This window comes from Dromiciops gliroides, chromosome 6, assembly GCF_019393635.1.
Source record: "Dromiciops gliroides isolate mDroGli1 chromosome 6, mDroGli1.pri, whole genome shotgun sequence".
NCBI classification, from domain to species: domain Eukaryota; kingdom Metazoa; phylum Chordata; class Mammalia; order Microbiotheria; family Microbiotheriidae; genus Dromiciops; species Dromiciops gliroides.
Window position 1 is genome coordinate 154,235,483 of NC_057866.1, and position 12,808 is coordinate 154,248,290.

General features: G+C 40.5%; 1 protein-coding gene across 1 annotated transcript in view; it reads right to left on the minus strand.

The window, feature by feature from the left end:
• MGAT4D (MGAT4 family member D) overlaps positions 1-12,808 on the minus strand; it is a 127,816-nt gene that overhangs the window by 62,760 nt on the left and 52,248 nt on the right. The window contains exons 3-4 of the mRNA XM_043973134.1: positions 12,646-12,786; positions 11,656-11,789 (exon numbers count right to left, since the gene is read on the minus strand). Of these exons, the coding sequence (XP_043829069.1) occupies positions 11,656-11,789; positions 12,646-12,786 (275 nt within the window). The remainder of the gene's footprint in view (positions 1-11,655; positions 11,790-12,645; positions 12,787-12,808) is intronic.

Below are 12,808 nucleotides of genomic sequence, written 5' to 3' on the forward strand. Positions count from 1 at the left end.
GAGAAACCTGGAGGGTCTTGCGTGGGCTGATGATGAGTGAGATGAGCAGAACCAGAAGAACATTGTACACAGTATCATCAACATTGTGTGTTGATCTACTATATTCTTCTCACCAGTGCAATGGTACAGAAGAGTTCCAGGGGACTCATAATGGAAGAGGATCTCCAAATCCAGGGGAAAAAAAAAAAGAACTGTGGAGTATAGATGCTGATTGAAACATACTATTTCAGGGGCGGCTAGGTGGCGCAGTGGATAAAGCACCGGCTCTGGAGTCAGGAGTACCTGAGTTCAAATCCGGCCTCAGACACTTGACACTTAACTAGCTGTGTGACCCTGGGCAAGTCACTTAATCCCCATTGCCCCGCAAAAAAACCCAAAAAAAAACAAACGAAAAAAAAAAGAAACATACTATTTCTTTTGGTTTTGGTGCTGTTGTTTTTCTGCTTTGAGGTTTTTCCTCACTGCTATGATTTTTCTCTTATAACATGATTAATGCAGAAATATGTTTAATATTTTTTATATATATATATGTGTGTGTATGTATATATATATATATATATACATATATATACATATAGGGAGGGCAGGGAAGGAGGGAGAAAAATCTGAAATTGGAAAGCTTGTATAAACAAAAGTTGAGAACTATCTTTACATGTAACAGGAAAAAAATAAAATACTTTATTAAAAAAAAAAAAGAAGGGATGCAGAAAGCTGGGAATTTTTATGGCCAGTACTTCTGATAAAGGTCTCATTTCTAAAATATATAGGGGGGGGCGGCTAGGTGGTGCAGTGGATAAAGCACCAGACCTGGATTCAGGAGTACCTGAGTTCAAATCCAGCCTCAGACACTTTACACTTACTAGCTGTGTGACCCTGGGCAAGTCACTTAACCCCCATTGCCCTGCAAAACAAACAAACAAAAAAATAAATAAAATATATGGGGAACTAAATCAAATTTATATGAATCCTAGTCATTCCCCAATTGAGAAATGGTCAAAGGATATGAACAGGCAGTTTTCTGATAAAGAAATCAAAGCTATCTATTCCCATATGAAAAAATGCTCTAAATCACTATTGATTAGAGAGATGCAAATTAAAACAACTCTGAGGTACCACCTGACACCTATCAGATTGGCTAATGTGAAAAAAAAGGAAAATAATAAATGTTGGAGAAGCTGTGGGAAAATTGGAACACTAATGCATTGTTGGTGGAGCTGTGAACTGATCCAACCATTCTGGAGAGCAATTTGGAATTATGCCCAAAGGGCTAGAAAGCTGTGCATACCCCTTTGACCCAGCAATATCACTTTTGGGTCTTTTTCCCAAAGAGATCATAAAAAACGGAAAAGGGCCCACATGTACAAAAATATTTATAGCTGTTCTTTTTGTGGTGGCAAGGAATTGTAAATTATGGGGTTGCCCATCAATTGGGGAATGGCTGAACAAGTTGTGGTATATAAATGTAATGGAATTCTATTGTGCTGTAAGAAACGATGAGCAGGAGGACTTCAGAGAAACCTGGAAGGACTTGCATGAATTGATGATGAGTGAGATGAGCAGAACCAGAAGAACATTGTACACAGTACCATCAACATTAAGTGTTGATCAACTGTGATGGACTAGATTCTTCTCACCAATGCAATGGTACAGGAGAGTTCCAGGGGACCCATGATGGAAAGGAATCTCCAAATCCAGAAAAAAAAAAAAAAGAACTGTGCAGTTAGATGCTAATTGGAACATACTATTTCTTTTGTTTTTAGTGCTGCTGTTTTTCTATTTTGAGGTTTTTCTCATTTCTCTGATTCTTCTCTTATAACATGACTAATACAGAAATATATTTAATGTTATTTTATATATACATAATAACATTAAACATATATATATATATATATATATATAAAACCTATATCAGATTACCTGCTGTCTAAGGGAGGGGGGAGGGAGAAAAATCTGAAATTGGAAAGCTTGTATAAACAAATGTTGAGAACTATCTTTACATGTAACTGGAAAAAAATAAAATACTTTTATCAGAAAAAGTTTTTGTACAAACAGAAGCAATGCAGCCAAAATTAGAAGGGAGGTAGAAAGCTGGGAAACAATTATTACAGCCAGTATTTCTGATGAAGGCCTCATTTCTAAAATATATAGGGAACTAACACAAACACCAACACACACACACAAATCTTTACATGTAATTGGGGAAAAAATTTTAAATAAAATAATTTTTTTTAAAGAAAGAAAAAGAAAAGCAATAAAGTCTTCAAACAACAGAAGACTCAATGACCAATTATTGGGGATGTTAAAAGGAATATTTTTTGCCAATCATCAGCTATACTAGATAGCCTTTGAGAATCCTTGCAACTCTGAGATTCTAGGATTGGATGAACAGTTAAAAGAAGCTGAAGATGGGGCACCTAGGTGGTGTAGTGGATAAAGCACTGGCCCTGGACTCAGGAGGACCTGAGTTCAAATCCAGCCTCAGGCACTTGACATTTACTAGCTGTGTGACCCTGGGCAAGTCACTTAACCCTCATTGCCCCACAAAACAAACAAACAAAAACAAAAACAAACAAACAAAAACAGAAGCTTAAGATGCTTAAGGAAATACCAAAGGAACAATTCCAGGGGTGTTTTGAGTGGTGATAGCATCTTTGAACTACACATGTAGACTCTTAGGATAATAACCTAAAAGGGACTGCTTAATGTCTGATATGGTAATTTTTTGAAAATAAAAAATCATTATGGATAAGCTTTATTTTGTAAACCACTTCAGTTAAGCATGAAAAAGTTTTCTGGCTAAATTGGTTTTCCTTGAATAATAATGAATGAACAAATTAATCCTAGTAGAGTCTCCTTTGCCTAGGGCCACTTAAAATTTAGAAATTTAGTTCAGGTTTAGCAGACCAGGGAACATACAGGTTAGAGATTACCACAAGAGACTTCCTGAGGGAGTCATTAAATGATTAATTTTTGTATGGAAAATACAGTTGTTAGATGGAATATAAATGCTAGAATTTAAAGTGGTAGATAGGTACATAATTAGGATTCATGTCATCTCTCACTTGGTTTAGAATAAATTATTTTTTTAAACCATAATTTCAATGCACAAAATGATATTAACAAAGCAAAAAAAGCAGAAACAGAGCTGTGAATGAAGAAGAGAAAGCCTAATTCTACATTAAATATTTAATGCCATGATAAAATTCAAGTGACATTAGTAAATAAATTAAACTATAGCAGCAATTGAACAGTAATACCAGTAGTCACTGCTATTGGAGACATTTCTTTCTTTCTTTTTTTTTTTTTTTTGCGGGGCAATGAGGGTTAAGTGACTTGCCCAGGGTCACACAGCTAATAAGTGTCAAGTGTCTGAGGCCCGATTTGAACTCAGTTATTCCTGAATCCAGGGCCAGTGCTTTATCCACTGAGCCACCTAGCTGACCCCTATTGGAGACATTTCTGAGGCTCTAACTTTGGAAAGTGTTTTATGTGTATTATGATTTCACTGGAGCCAAACAACAACTTTGTAAAGTAGGTCCAATAGGTATTATCATTGCCATTTTACAGATGAAGAAATGGAATTCAGAGAAGTTGTGACAGTCCCTAAGGCTCCAAGTCCAGTATTCTTTCTCCTACACCAAGATCCCTTTGGGGAATAAGAATAGTTGATGTTTGCATGCCATCTTGTAGCTACAAAGCTCTTTAAATAATTCCTCTTTGGTGATCTTTCCAATAGCCTCCTGAGGCAGATATTATCACATTCATTATACAGATGAGGTAACTGAGTTATCAGAAATATGAAGTGACTTATCTAAAGGGATTCAAATGTAGACCTTCAGGCACAAGGTCCAATATCATTCCATATTATTGTACTATAATGGCCTGACCATAAACCATCAGTCCCCTTATAAGCTAACCATTATTTCTAAGGAAAAGCAAGGTGCTAATACAACACAAGTAGGAAGTTAATTCAATGATCCAGGTGGATGGTAATGAGGGCTTGTATTTGGGTGGGGTGTGGAAATAAAGAATAGGGGTTGGGTCTTTGAGGTATCATGGAATTAAAATGAACAGAACTTAATGGGATACATGAAAGAAGTCAAAGATAGCACTGAAGTAATGGACACTCAAGACTAGGTCATGGGGGCAGCTAGGTGGTGCAGTGGATAGAGCACCGGCCCTGGATTCAGGAGGACCTGAGTTCAAATCCAGCCTCAGACATTTGACACTTACTAGCTGTGTAATCCTGGGCAAGTCACTTAACCTTTACTGCCCTGCAAAAAAAAAAAAAAAAACTAGGTCATACTATTCATGGGATCAAGTCAAGTGAGGAAGTTCAGTGACAGTGAGTAAATATTTGTTTTATGTCGTCAATCCCCTTTCACCAGGACCCAGAAGAGAAGATGCTAATGAACGGACTGACTGGTGGTAATACTGAATGCTAATACTGGCTATCTACAATGCTGGATAAAGGACATAACCCTTCTTTCCCACAGCTTCCCAGTATGTACAACAGGGAAAAGAAAACCTGAAATATTCAGAAAGTGAGAAACAATTCAGCAAAATACCTCCTCCGTTAAATATGCTGATCACAGTATCACCATATTCTGAAAGATGAGTGACAAGATGAAAAGTTGATGCTTCCTACTTGTTGATCTTAATTAAAAATCTCATAAGACTTCATGCTGAAAAAAATTTTTTTAATCTCACAATCCTGGCACTATAGCTATATATGATACTGTGCTCTTAAGGAGTCAATTCACATGCAGGAAAAATACCATACTGCATTGCAATATGGTACCCTCTGGCTGCCCCTTGATTCTCTTTGAGAAAGAAGGCTACCCCTCAGTTCTCAATTGCCCTTGAGAAAATTGTCATTGTCCAAAAAAAGGTTCTGGCAGACCTGTGCCATTTCAACAACAGGGTAATGGTCCAATACTGAAAAATAAGGATACTTAGGAACATGTCTTTAATAAAGACTTTATAGGGGAAGCAGGTAATATGGTAGAATGGGAACTGACTGGAGGCCAAGAACAGTGGCTCTAATCCTTGTCATTTACAACTCATGACACCTTGTGTAAGTCCTGTAACCTTCTGGAATTTAGTTTTCCCATCAGTTAAAAAAAAGGGCTAATTAACCTCTAAATTTCCTTCCAGATCAAAATTCAACAGGGAAGGGGCAGCTAGGTGGCGCAGTGTATAGAGCACCGGCCCTGAGTTCAAATATGACCTCAGACACTTAACACTTACTAGCTGTGTGACCCCAGGGAAGTCACTTAACCCCAGCCTCGCCAAAAAAAAAAAAAAAAAAAGAAAAATGCAACAGGGAAAGGGGGGAAAGACAGTGTAGGCACAAAGAAGAATATGAGCCAAAAGCATGGTGGCAAGAAGGTGAAAGGCAAATTAATTAAGAGGGGAGGGAAGTCCCCTTTGCCTGGGCAAGGCTAGATGAAAAGAAACATAGTGTGGTGTGGTGCAGAGAGGCAGCCCCAGCAGCAAGAAGCACCAAGTTCAAGACCTGCTTCTGACATATATTGACAGCATGACCCTGAGAGATCACTTTACTTCTCAGTGTTTAGGGCAATTCTCTAAGATTCTATGTGACAGAGAAGAATTTTTTTCATCAGGAGATCTCTATAATAATGAAATCATTGATCAAAATAAAAGGAAAAAAATGGAAAAAAAGAGAGGGCAGTTCCAAATTATGGAGTGCTTTGAAGAACAATCCAAGGGGAATGAACTCTATTTAGCAAAGGAAACAAAGTCCCTTGAGATTGGTGAGCAGGAGTCACATGACCATATACATCTATATGTAAAGGTTTTTCTGGCAAAGGTAGAGAAGATGGAGTGGGGGTGGGGGAAGAATGGAGCCAAGTAGTCCTGGCAGGTCTGTAAAAGGACATTGGCAGTGGGAAAAGAGGCTATTGCAGGGGTAAAAATCAATAGGACTTGGTAATATGTTAGATAAGAGAAGCAGAAGGAGAGGATCACACCAACCAAATCCTGGTTTCAAACATGGAAGCCGGGCTCCATCCCAAGTGCTTCTGACTCTGAAATTCAGAAAAAGGAAAAGCTCATAAGCAGGGGTGTAGACGTGTTGAGCATGAGGTGGGAGAACCAGGGAGAGATGTGGGTTTGGAACTCAAAAAGGACACCTAAATATGTGGAGAGGCCAATAGAAGCTATGACAGTGAATGGTCTTGCTGTGGAGGGAGGGGATGGGAAGGCGAACCCTTCTGAAGTCCCACCTTAAATGCCTGAAAGGCATTCTGATAAGGAACCAGAAAAAAAGACAGGTGTTTAAATGGTCAAGAGGGGCAATCAGTCCAATGTGATGTCTCTGAAGCCAAAAAGTACCCAGAAGAAGGCAGGTTAAGTTGTCAAAGTTACAGAAAGGATATGCTGGTCCCCAAAAGATGCCCCTTTTTTGATGACACGGAGCCTCTCCTGCAGCAAGCCTTTTCAGTTCTGCATACGCCCCCTCTTTTCCTGGCTAATACTTTGTGTCTCCCCCCACCCCACCCCCATTCAGTCTTCTTTACCTGGGAACCTCATAAACCTCACTGATCAGACTGACACCTCCCTGCCTGTGCTACCAGAGATGGGAAAATAATATAATGTGCCTGACTGAGGATTCACCATGTCCCTGTAAAACCAGTGATCTTTGCATGCATCATCAAATAGCCCTGGCTGGATTTCACTAGTTGGATTCCTCTCCTGCCTTGGTTTGAAAGTTTTGGTGACTGCCTGAGTTGCATATTTTCCTTGTTCTGTCTGTACCTGTGTTCCCAACCCCCTGGGTCCCTAGGTAACTGAACTTTCTTTTATGTGGCTTAAAGCAGACGAGAATAAAGGCTTAGTGCTTTAAGTATTATTAATTTATCCCATCTGGTTCTTTTGTGAAACCTCCTTTGAATTGCCAAAACAGTGGTAATAGAATGGGAGAGAAATCAAGGAGGAGGGATGGTGAAAAGGACACTGGATATGGTGGTTTTGGTTAGATCATTGACAAGATCTGAGAGAGTGGTTTCAGCAGCATGTTGGGAATGGAAGCAAAATGGCAAGGAATTAAGAAGAGTAGGTAGTAGGGGCGGCTAGGTGTCGCAGTGGATAAAGCACTGGCCCTGGATTCAGGAGTAGCTGAGTTCAAATCCAGCCTCAGACACTTGACACTTACTAGCTGTGTGACCCTGGGCAAGTCACTTAACCCCCATTGTCCCGCAAAAAAAAAAAAAAAAAAAGGGAGTAGGTAGTGAGGCAGAGAGGTATTGAGTGTAGGTGGCTTTCCCCATCCTTACATCTGGATCTTTTTTTTTTTAGTGAGGCAATTGGGGTTAACTGACTTGCCCAGGGTCACACAGCTAGTAAGTGTTAAGTGTCTGAGGCAGGATTTGAACTCAGGTCCTCCTGAATCCAGGGCCAGTGTTTTATCTACTGCGCCACCTAGCTTCCCCCATCTGGATCTCCTGAAGAAATTTAAAGCCCTCCCCCTAACTATGAGTGTATCCCAAGACACTGTTCTGGGTTCTTTTCTCTCTCTACTCTCTCTTGCTGATCTTTTCAGCTTCTGAGAGTTCAACTGCCACACCCCCTACAGAAGAGTCATGAACTTAGACATCATTCAACCTTGGCTCACTCCATGACTCCCCCAAACATTTCACTTCTATCCCAGTAGCCTTCTCATCCTGGCAACAACCGCACCTTCCTGGCCTCCTCCTCTGATTGGTGAGTTCCTTCCTCTTTGGACCATCCATTTAAGGAAACACCCACACCCACCATGCTCCTTTCAAACCTGGCTCTCGATTCTCCACACTATTTTACCTCCTTGTCTGGGAACATTCCCCACCCAGCTTTTCTGCTCCCTTTCAAGTATGTTTTTCCTCAAAGGCAGACTTTCTTTGTGTATTCCCAACACCTAGAACAATGAATGGCACAGAGTATTTAATCGATATTTTGTCTATCTCTCTATAGCCAACCCAGTGCCCTCTCCTGAGTTCCAGTCCCAAATTACCAACTTCTTGGATATTTTACATGTCCAATAGCATCTCAAACCCAATATACACAGGACTCATCATTTTTTGCCAAGAATCTACCCTTTTTAGAATTTCCCATTTTTGTCAACAGTACCCTATGGCTGCTTAGGTTTGCTACCTTAGATCAATCCTCAACTCCTCATTACCCATCATCCTACACATCCAATCAGTTGCCAAGTCTTGTCAATTCTATTTCGACAACACCCATCGCATTCTCCGGTCACGCTACCATCATCGAAGGTCAGGCATTTGTGACCTCTCACCGAGACAAATGCAGTCCAGTGAGAGAAAATAAGTATTAATAATGGGTTTGGGGGAGGACCCAGAGAACACACACACACACTCAGGAACTCTGGCTTGTGTGTGTGTGTGTCTCTCTCTTTCTTTCCCTCTCTCTCTCCCTCTCACATAAGGCTTCTGAACTCTAATTCAGAGTCATGTGCAATATCCTCTAATTTTAAAGTAGCAGTATATTAGAAAACCCAGCTAAGTTCCCCAATAACTTAGACAGAAGCAGGCTTCCCCCCAATATTTCAAACAACATAGTTGGCAACCACTATTGGTGTTTCGGATACCAAAATCTTCTGATTTTCTCTTCAAGCAACTTGGTAAGAACTTCTGTGTTTGTATGTTGAGCCTATGTGCCTGTCCCTTTAAATTTCCATGTGCCTTTTTCTGCCTGCTTTTTTCTAAGTATTTAGGGGCTTTCCCCCTCAAACTTTACTCTGGCTAACGGGCAAATGGGGAGATAGGAGGAAAAGATTTGAATTACATATCATGGGAGCAAAGAATACTAAAATCTGTTTTATACCATGAGAGTCTCCCCTAGAAAGGATTCTCATGAATTAGGATTCCGGTAAACTGGAAGTAAAGTCAGAAATGACCAAGAGGAAGCTTTTTACATGTAGTTTTAGTTGGCATAAAAATTACTTTAGCTTATCAAAGGACCAACCATTGTGGCCGGAGTATGGATCATTTGATTTCCAAACACTGAGAGATTTACAAATAATCCTGCTCCACACATATCCCCCAAGGATTTAATTTATTGGGAACTCTGGAGTAGATTGAGGAAGGAGACCACATAGGGTGATACGCCAGCTTCTCCCACCCCACCAGCTTCTCCCACCCCACCAGCTCTCCTGCCTTGCCAGATGGGCACTTGCCTCTGCAAACTGCCTCACCTGCTCCTTTTACAAACTTGTCTGCTCCTCAGGCTTCTCAAACCGACTTTTCTCTTTCCTCACATTTCTCAAATTCTTGCTCCTCCACAAATCCTGCATCCTGCATCCTGCCTTTTTTGGCTTTCTGCCTGACTTCCTCCCCTCTCCCATTGGGGCTGCTTCTCCAACTGCAGCTCCCTGCTCATGCTTTTCTTTTGCATACCTGGAAGCAATAACCCAGCCTCCTCCAGAGGTGGCTGCGCCCCTGGCTCTGACAGCAGGAGTCCCTGCTTCTAAGGCTAGAACGCCCAATTGCCCTGGTCCCTCCTGGATCCCCGCCCACCCAGCTAAGCTGCCAAGTTTGAACACTGTGGCTGAGCATATGGAGGCAGTAGTCCCGCCCCCTCCAACACACCAGTTAGGAACTTACTAATTAATCCCAATTAGGGACTAATTAAGTGCTCCTGCCTCAAGTCTCTCCCTCTCAAACACACCATACATACAGTTGCTAAAGTGATTTTCCTAAAGTGCAAATCTGACCATTCTACTCCCTCATTCAATTAAGTGTCAGTGGCTGCCTTACCACACCTAGTATCAAATATAAATTCCTGTTTGGAATTTAAAGCCCTTTGCAAACTGAAGTTGACCTAGCTTTCCAGGCTTATTATACATTACTCCCCATTCATGCACAATACAGTTCAAGCCTTCTTGCTATTTCTTGTATGCAATGTCCTAGCTCCTTTTTTTCCATACATTTTCATGGATGTCCCCCATCCCTGGAATGCTAATTACCTCTCAATTCTACTTCTGAGAATCCTGAGCTTCCTTCAGAACCCAGCATAAAAAGCACCACATACATGAAATCACCTTGTATTTATTGTGCACATACTCATATGGGATCATATGGTTTCCCTGAGCTGGATGGAGACTTTCAGAGGGCAACAACCATTTCACTCTTGCCTTTGTCTCCCCAATACCTAGCAGAGCACCTAGACCATAGTAGGAACTCAATAAAGGCTTATTGAGTGACTGAACAGCACTAGTTCATGTCCCACAATTCCAAAAAAGGACTCAGGTTAGAAGAATCCTGTTATTGAAGCCATGCTGGCTGATTCACAAAGGTACACACAGACTAGCCAGAAGATACCTGAGATGTCTTTCCAGGGACTATGAAATTCTGGCTGGCGGGAAAAATGACTTCAGGGCATGAGTCATGTTTTTATTTTGTCTTCCAGTTGAAGGTCATACCATTGAAAGGACAGAGGGAATGGGAGATGAACAGCTGGCTCTGTATTGCCATGGCTTAATGGTATCAGAATGGGCTCCTGGCAAGAGATGCATCCTGTTAGCCAAAAAGCAGGGATCAAGTTTGGCAATGCGTTTGTGACCTCAGCAAGAGTGTTTTAAGCTAAAGTTTAGGAGCAGAAAGAAAAATGCAGGGCAGCTAGGTGGCACAGTGGATAGAGCATAAGCCCTGGAGTCAGGAGGACCCGAGTTCAAATCTGACCTCAGACACTTAACACTTACTAGCTGTGTGACCCTGGGCAAGTCACTTAACCAACTGCCTCACCAGAAAAGAAAAAGAAAAGAAAAGAAAAAAGAAAAATGCCTGAATAAAGCAACACAATGGTATACTATAAAGAACAAGAGGCATAACACAGAATGAACAATGATGTAAAAGGATCGATAATTCTCCCAAGAGAAAACAAAAGGGAAGAGGATCTAGAGCAATATTTATAGCCTCGGGTCTGTTTATCAATTCAGAGTAGAATTCATAAAAACAAATTTTAAATTAAATACAAGAGGGCAAATACCCATCTTTAATTTATCATATATATATATATATATATATATAAAATGCATGTGTATATAGATACCCATATATACAGATATACACACACATTTCTTGCCTCCTTCATAAGAATGTAATAAGATCCTTAAGGGCAGAGACAGCTGTCACTTTGTCTTTATATCATCAGGTCCTAGCATAGTGTCTGGCACACAGTAATCATTGCTGATTGATTAGTTGACTGAATGATTTGTGGCAAGCGCACAGCAAGACCTCTAAGATACCTGTGTATAGTATTTTGACTGCCAGAGAGAGAGTATGGAAACGAATTATAATCCTACTAACACACTAAAGGAAGTGGGAATTTGCTTAGCACCGGTGTATTCATTTACAAATGGATTTTCTATACAAATAAGTTAATTGGCAGATTTTTAATATTTGTTTTTCAGCTAAAGTCCTAAATAAGATGCAGTGTATATTTTTACCCTGCAATACACTTAGAACCTGTTAGTAGCTGATTTGTGAGGTGTGAGAATCTGTCAATAAATGCCTCCACATGAGCAGTTCTGATGGAGAACTATGTGATGAAATCTTAGTAAACCCTGATCAAAACATTTGTTTGGGGGTTATGAGGATGTGCTTTGTTTTCTTCAGAGGGCTTTTTCACACTCACCTCAGCCACAAAGATGATCACAAGACAGTCCTCCTCTTCTAATGTGGACATTTGGAAGAATAGAGAATTCAGCGTTTGTATCAGATAATTTTGCTTTTCTCTTTTGATGGTGGGAATACCCATCACCACAGACACTGCAGACACAAAAGGATGGAGACATATCATTTCAAGTAAGTGAGAAACTTTTTTTTTAAGCAACAAGACTTTTCTTTTGATGTAACATATATGCAATAGGAAGGGACAACCATATTAGCGCTGAAGGCCATGGTACATGGAAAAAGACTCATTTTGTGTCGTTTATGTCGGCAACATAAACCATCCCTACCCCCATCTATTTCATATACTTATTTCTACCTATCAGCAAGTCATATTTTTTTATGCACAGTTTGTGGTATTTAGTCCCAGATTTTCTTCTGCAATCCTTTAGTTATGCTCATGTTCAGGTCTTAAGATCCTGGATTTAGAATTAGAACTGGAAGGAGATTTGAACCCAGATCCTCTCACTCCAGGGACAGGGCTCTTTCTACTACTCCATGATGTAATAGATATAGGGAGCTTCACTTATTTGAACTTTCCTTTTCTTATATAAGAGGCCAGCACTCAAAATTGAGAAAATGATCAATTATAAAATCTCTGAGTTAAAAGGACCCGTAGAGAACACGTGCAGCAACTTGTATCTCAAAAGGACTCCCCTCTACAACATCCTAGACAAGCAGCCATCTGGCCTTTGCCAAATGCCTACTGCCACTGACCTGCAGAGGTTTGTTAATGAATGATTTGAGTCATCTCCAAGCACCCTCAAGGTAGCCCAGACCAGGCTGTTTCCATCTGTCTGTCTGTCCATCCATGTCCATCTGTCCATGTCTGTCCACCGTACCCCTCCTCCCCTTCTCCCCCCACTTCCTTCCCTCTCTCTCTCCCTCTCTCTCTCTCTCCTATTAGCCTTAAATCAGATGCAATTTTTTTTCCAGATTGAACTTTATACCTCACCTCCTGTTCTGTTTTTCCCAAAGATTATATTTGGATAAATATTGTTTTCATGAGCCCTTAGATGAGGCAAATGGTAATAAAGGCTGCTGAGCTTCATGAAGTCTAAGCTGGAAAATCCAAGGGTTTTCAAATTCGTATCATCTGAAAGAGACAAGAGTTTCAA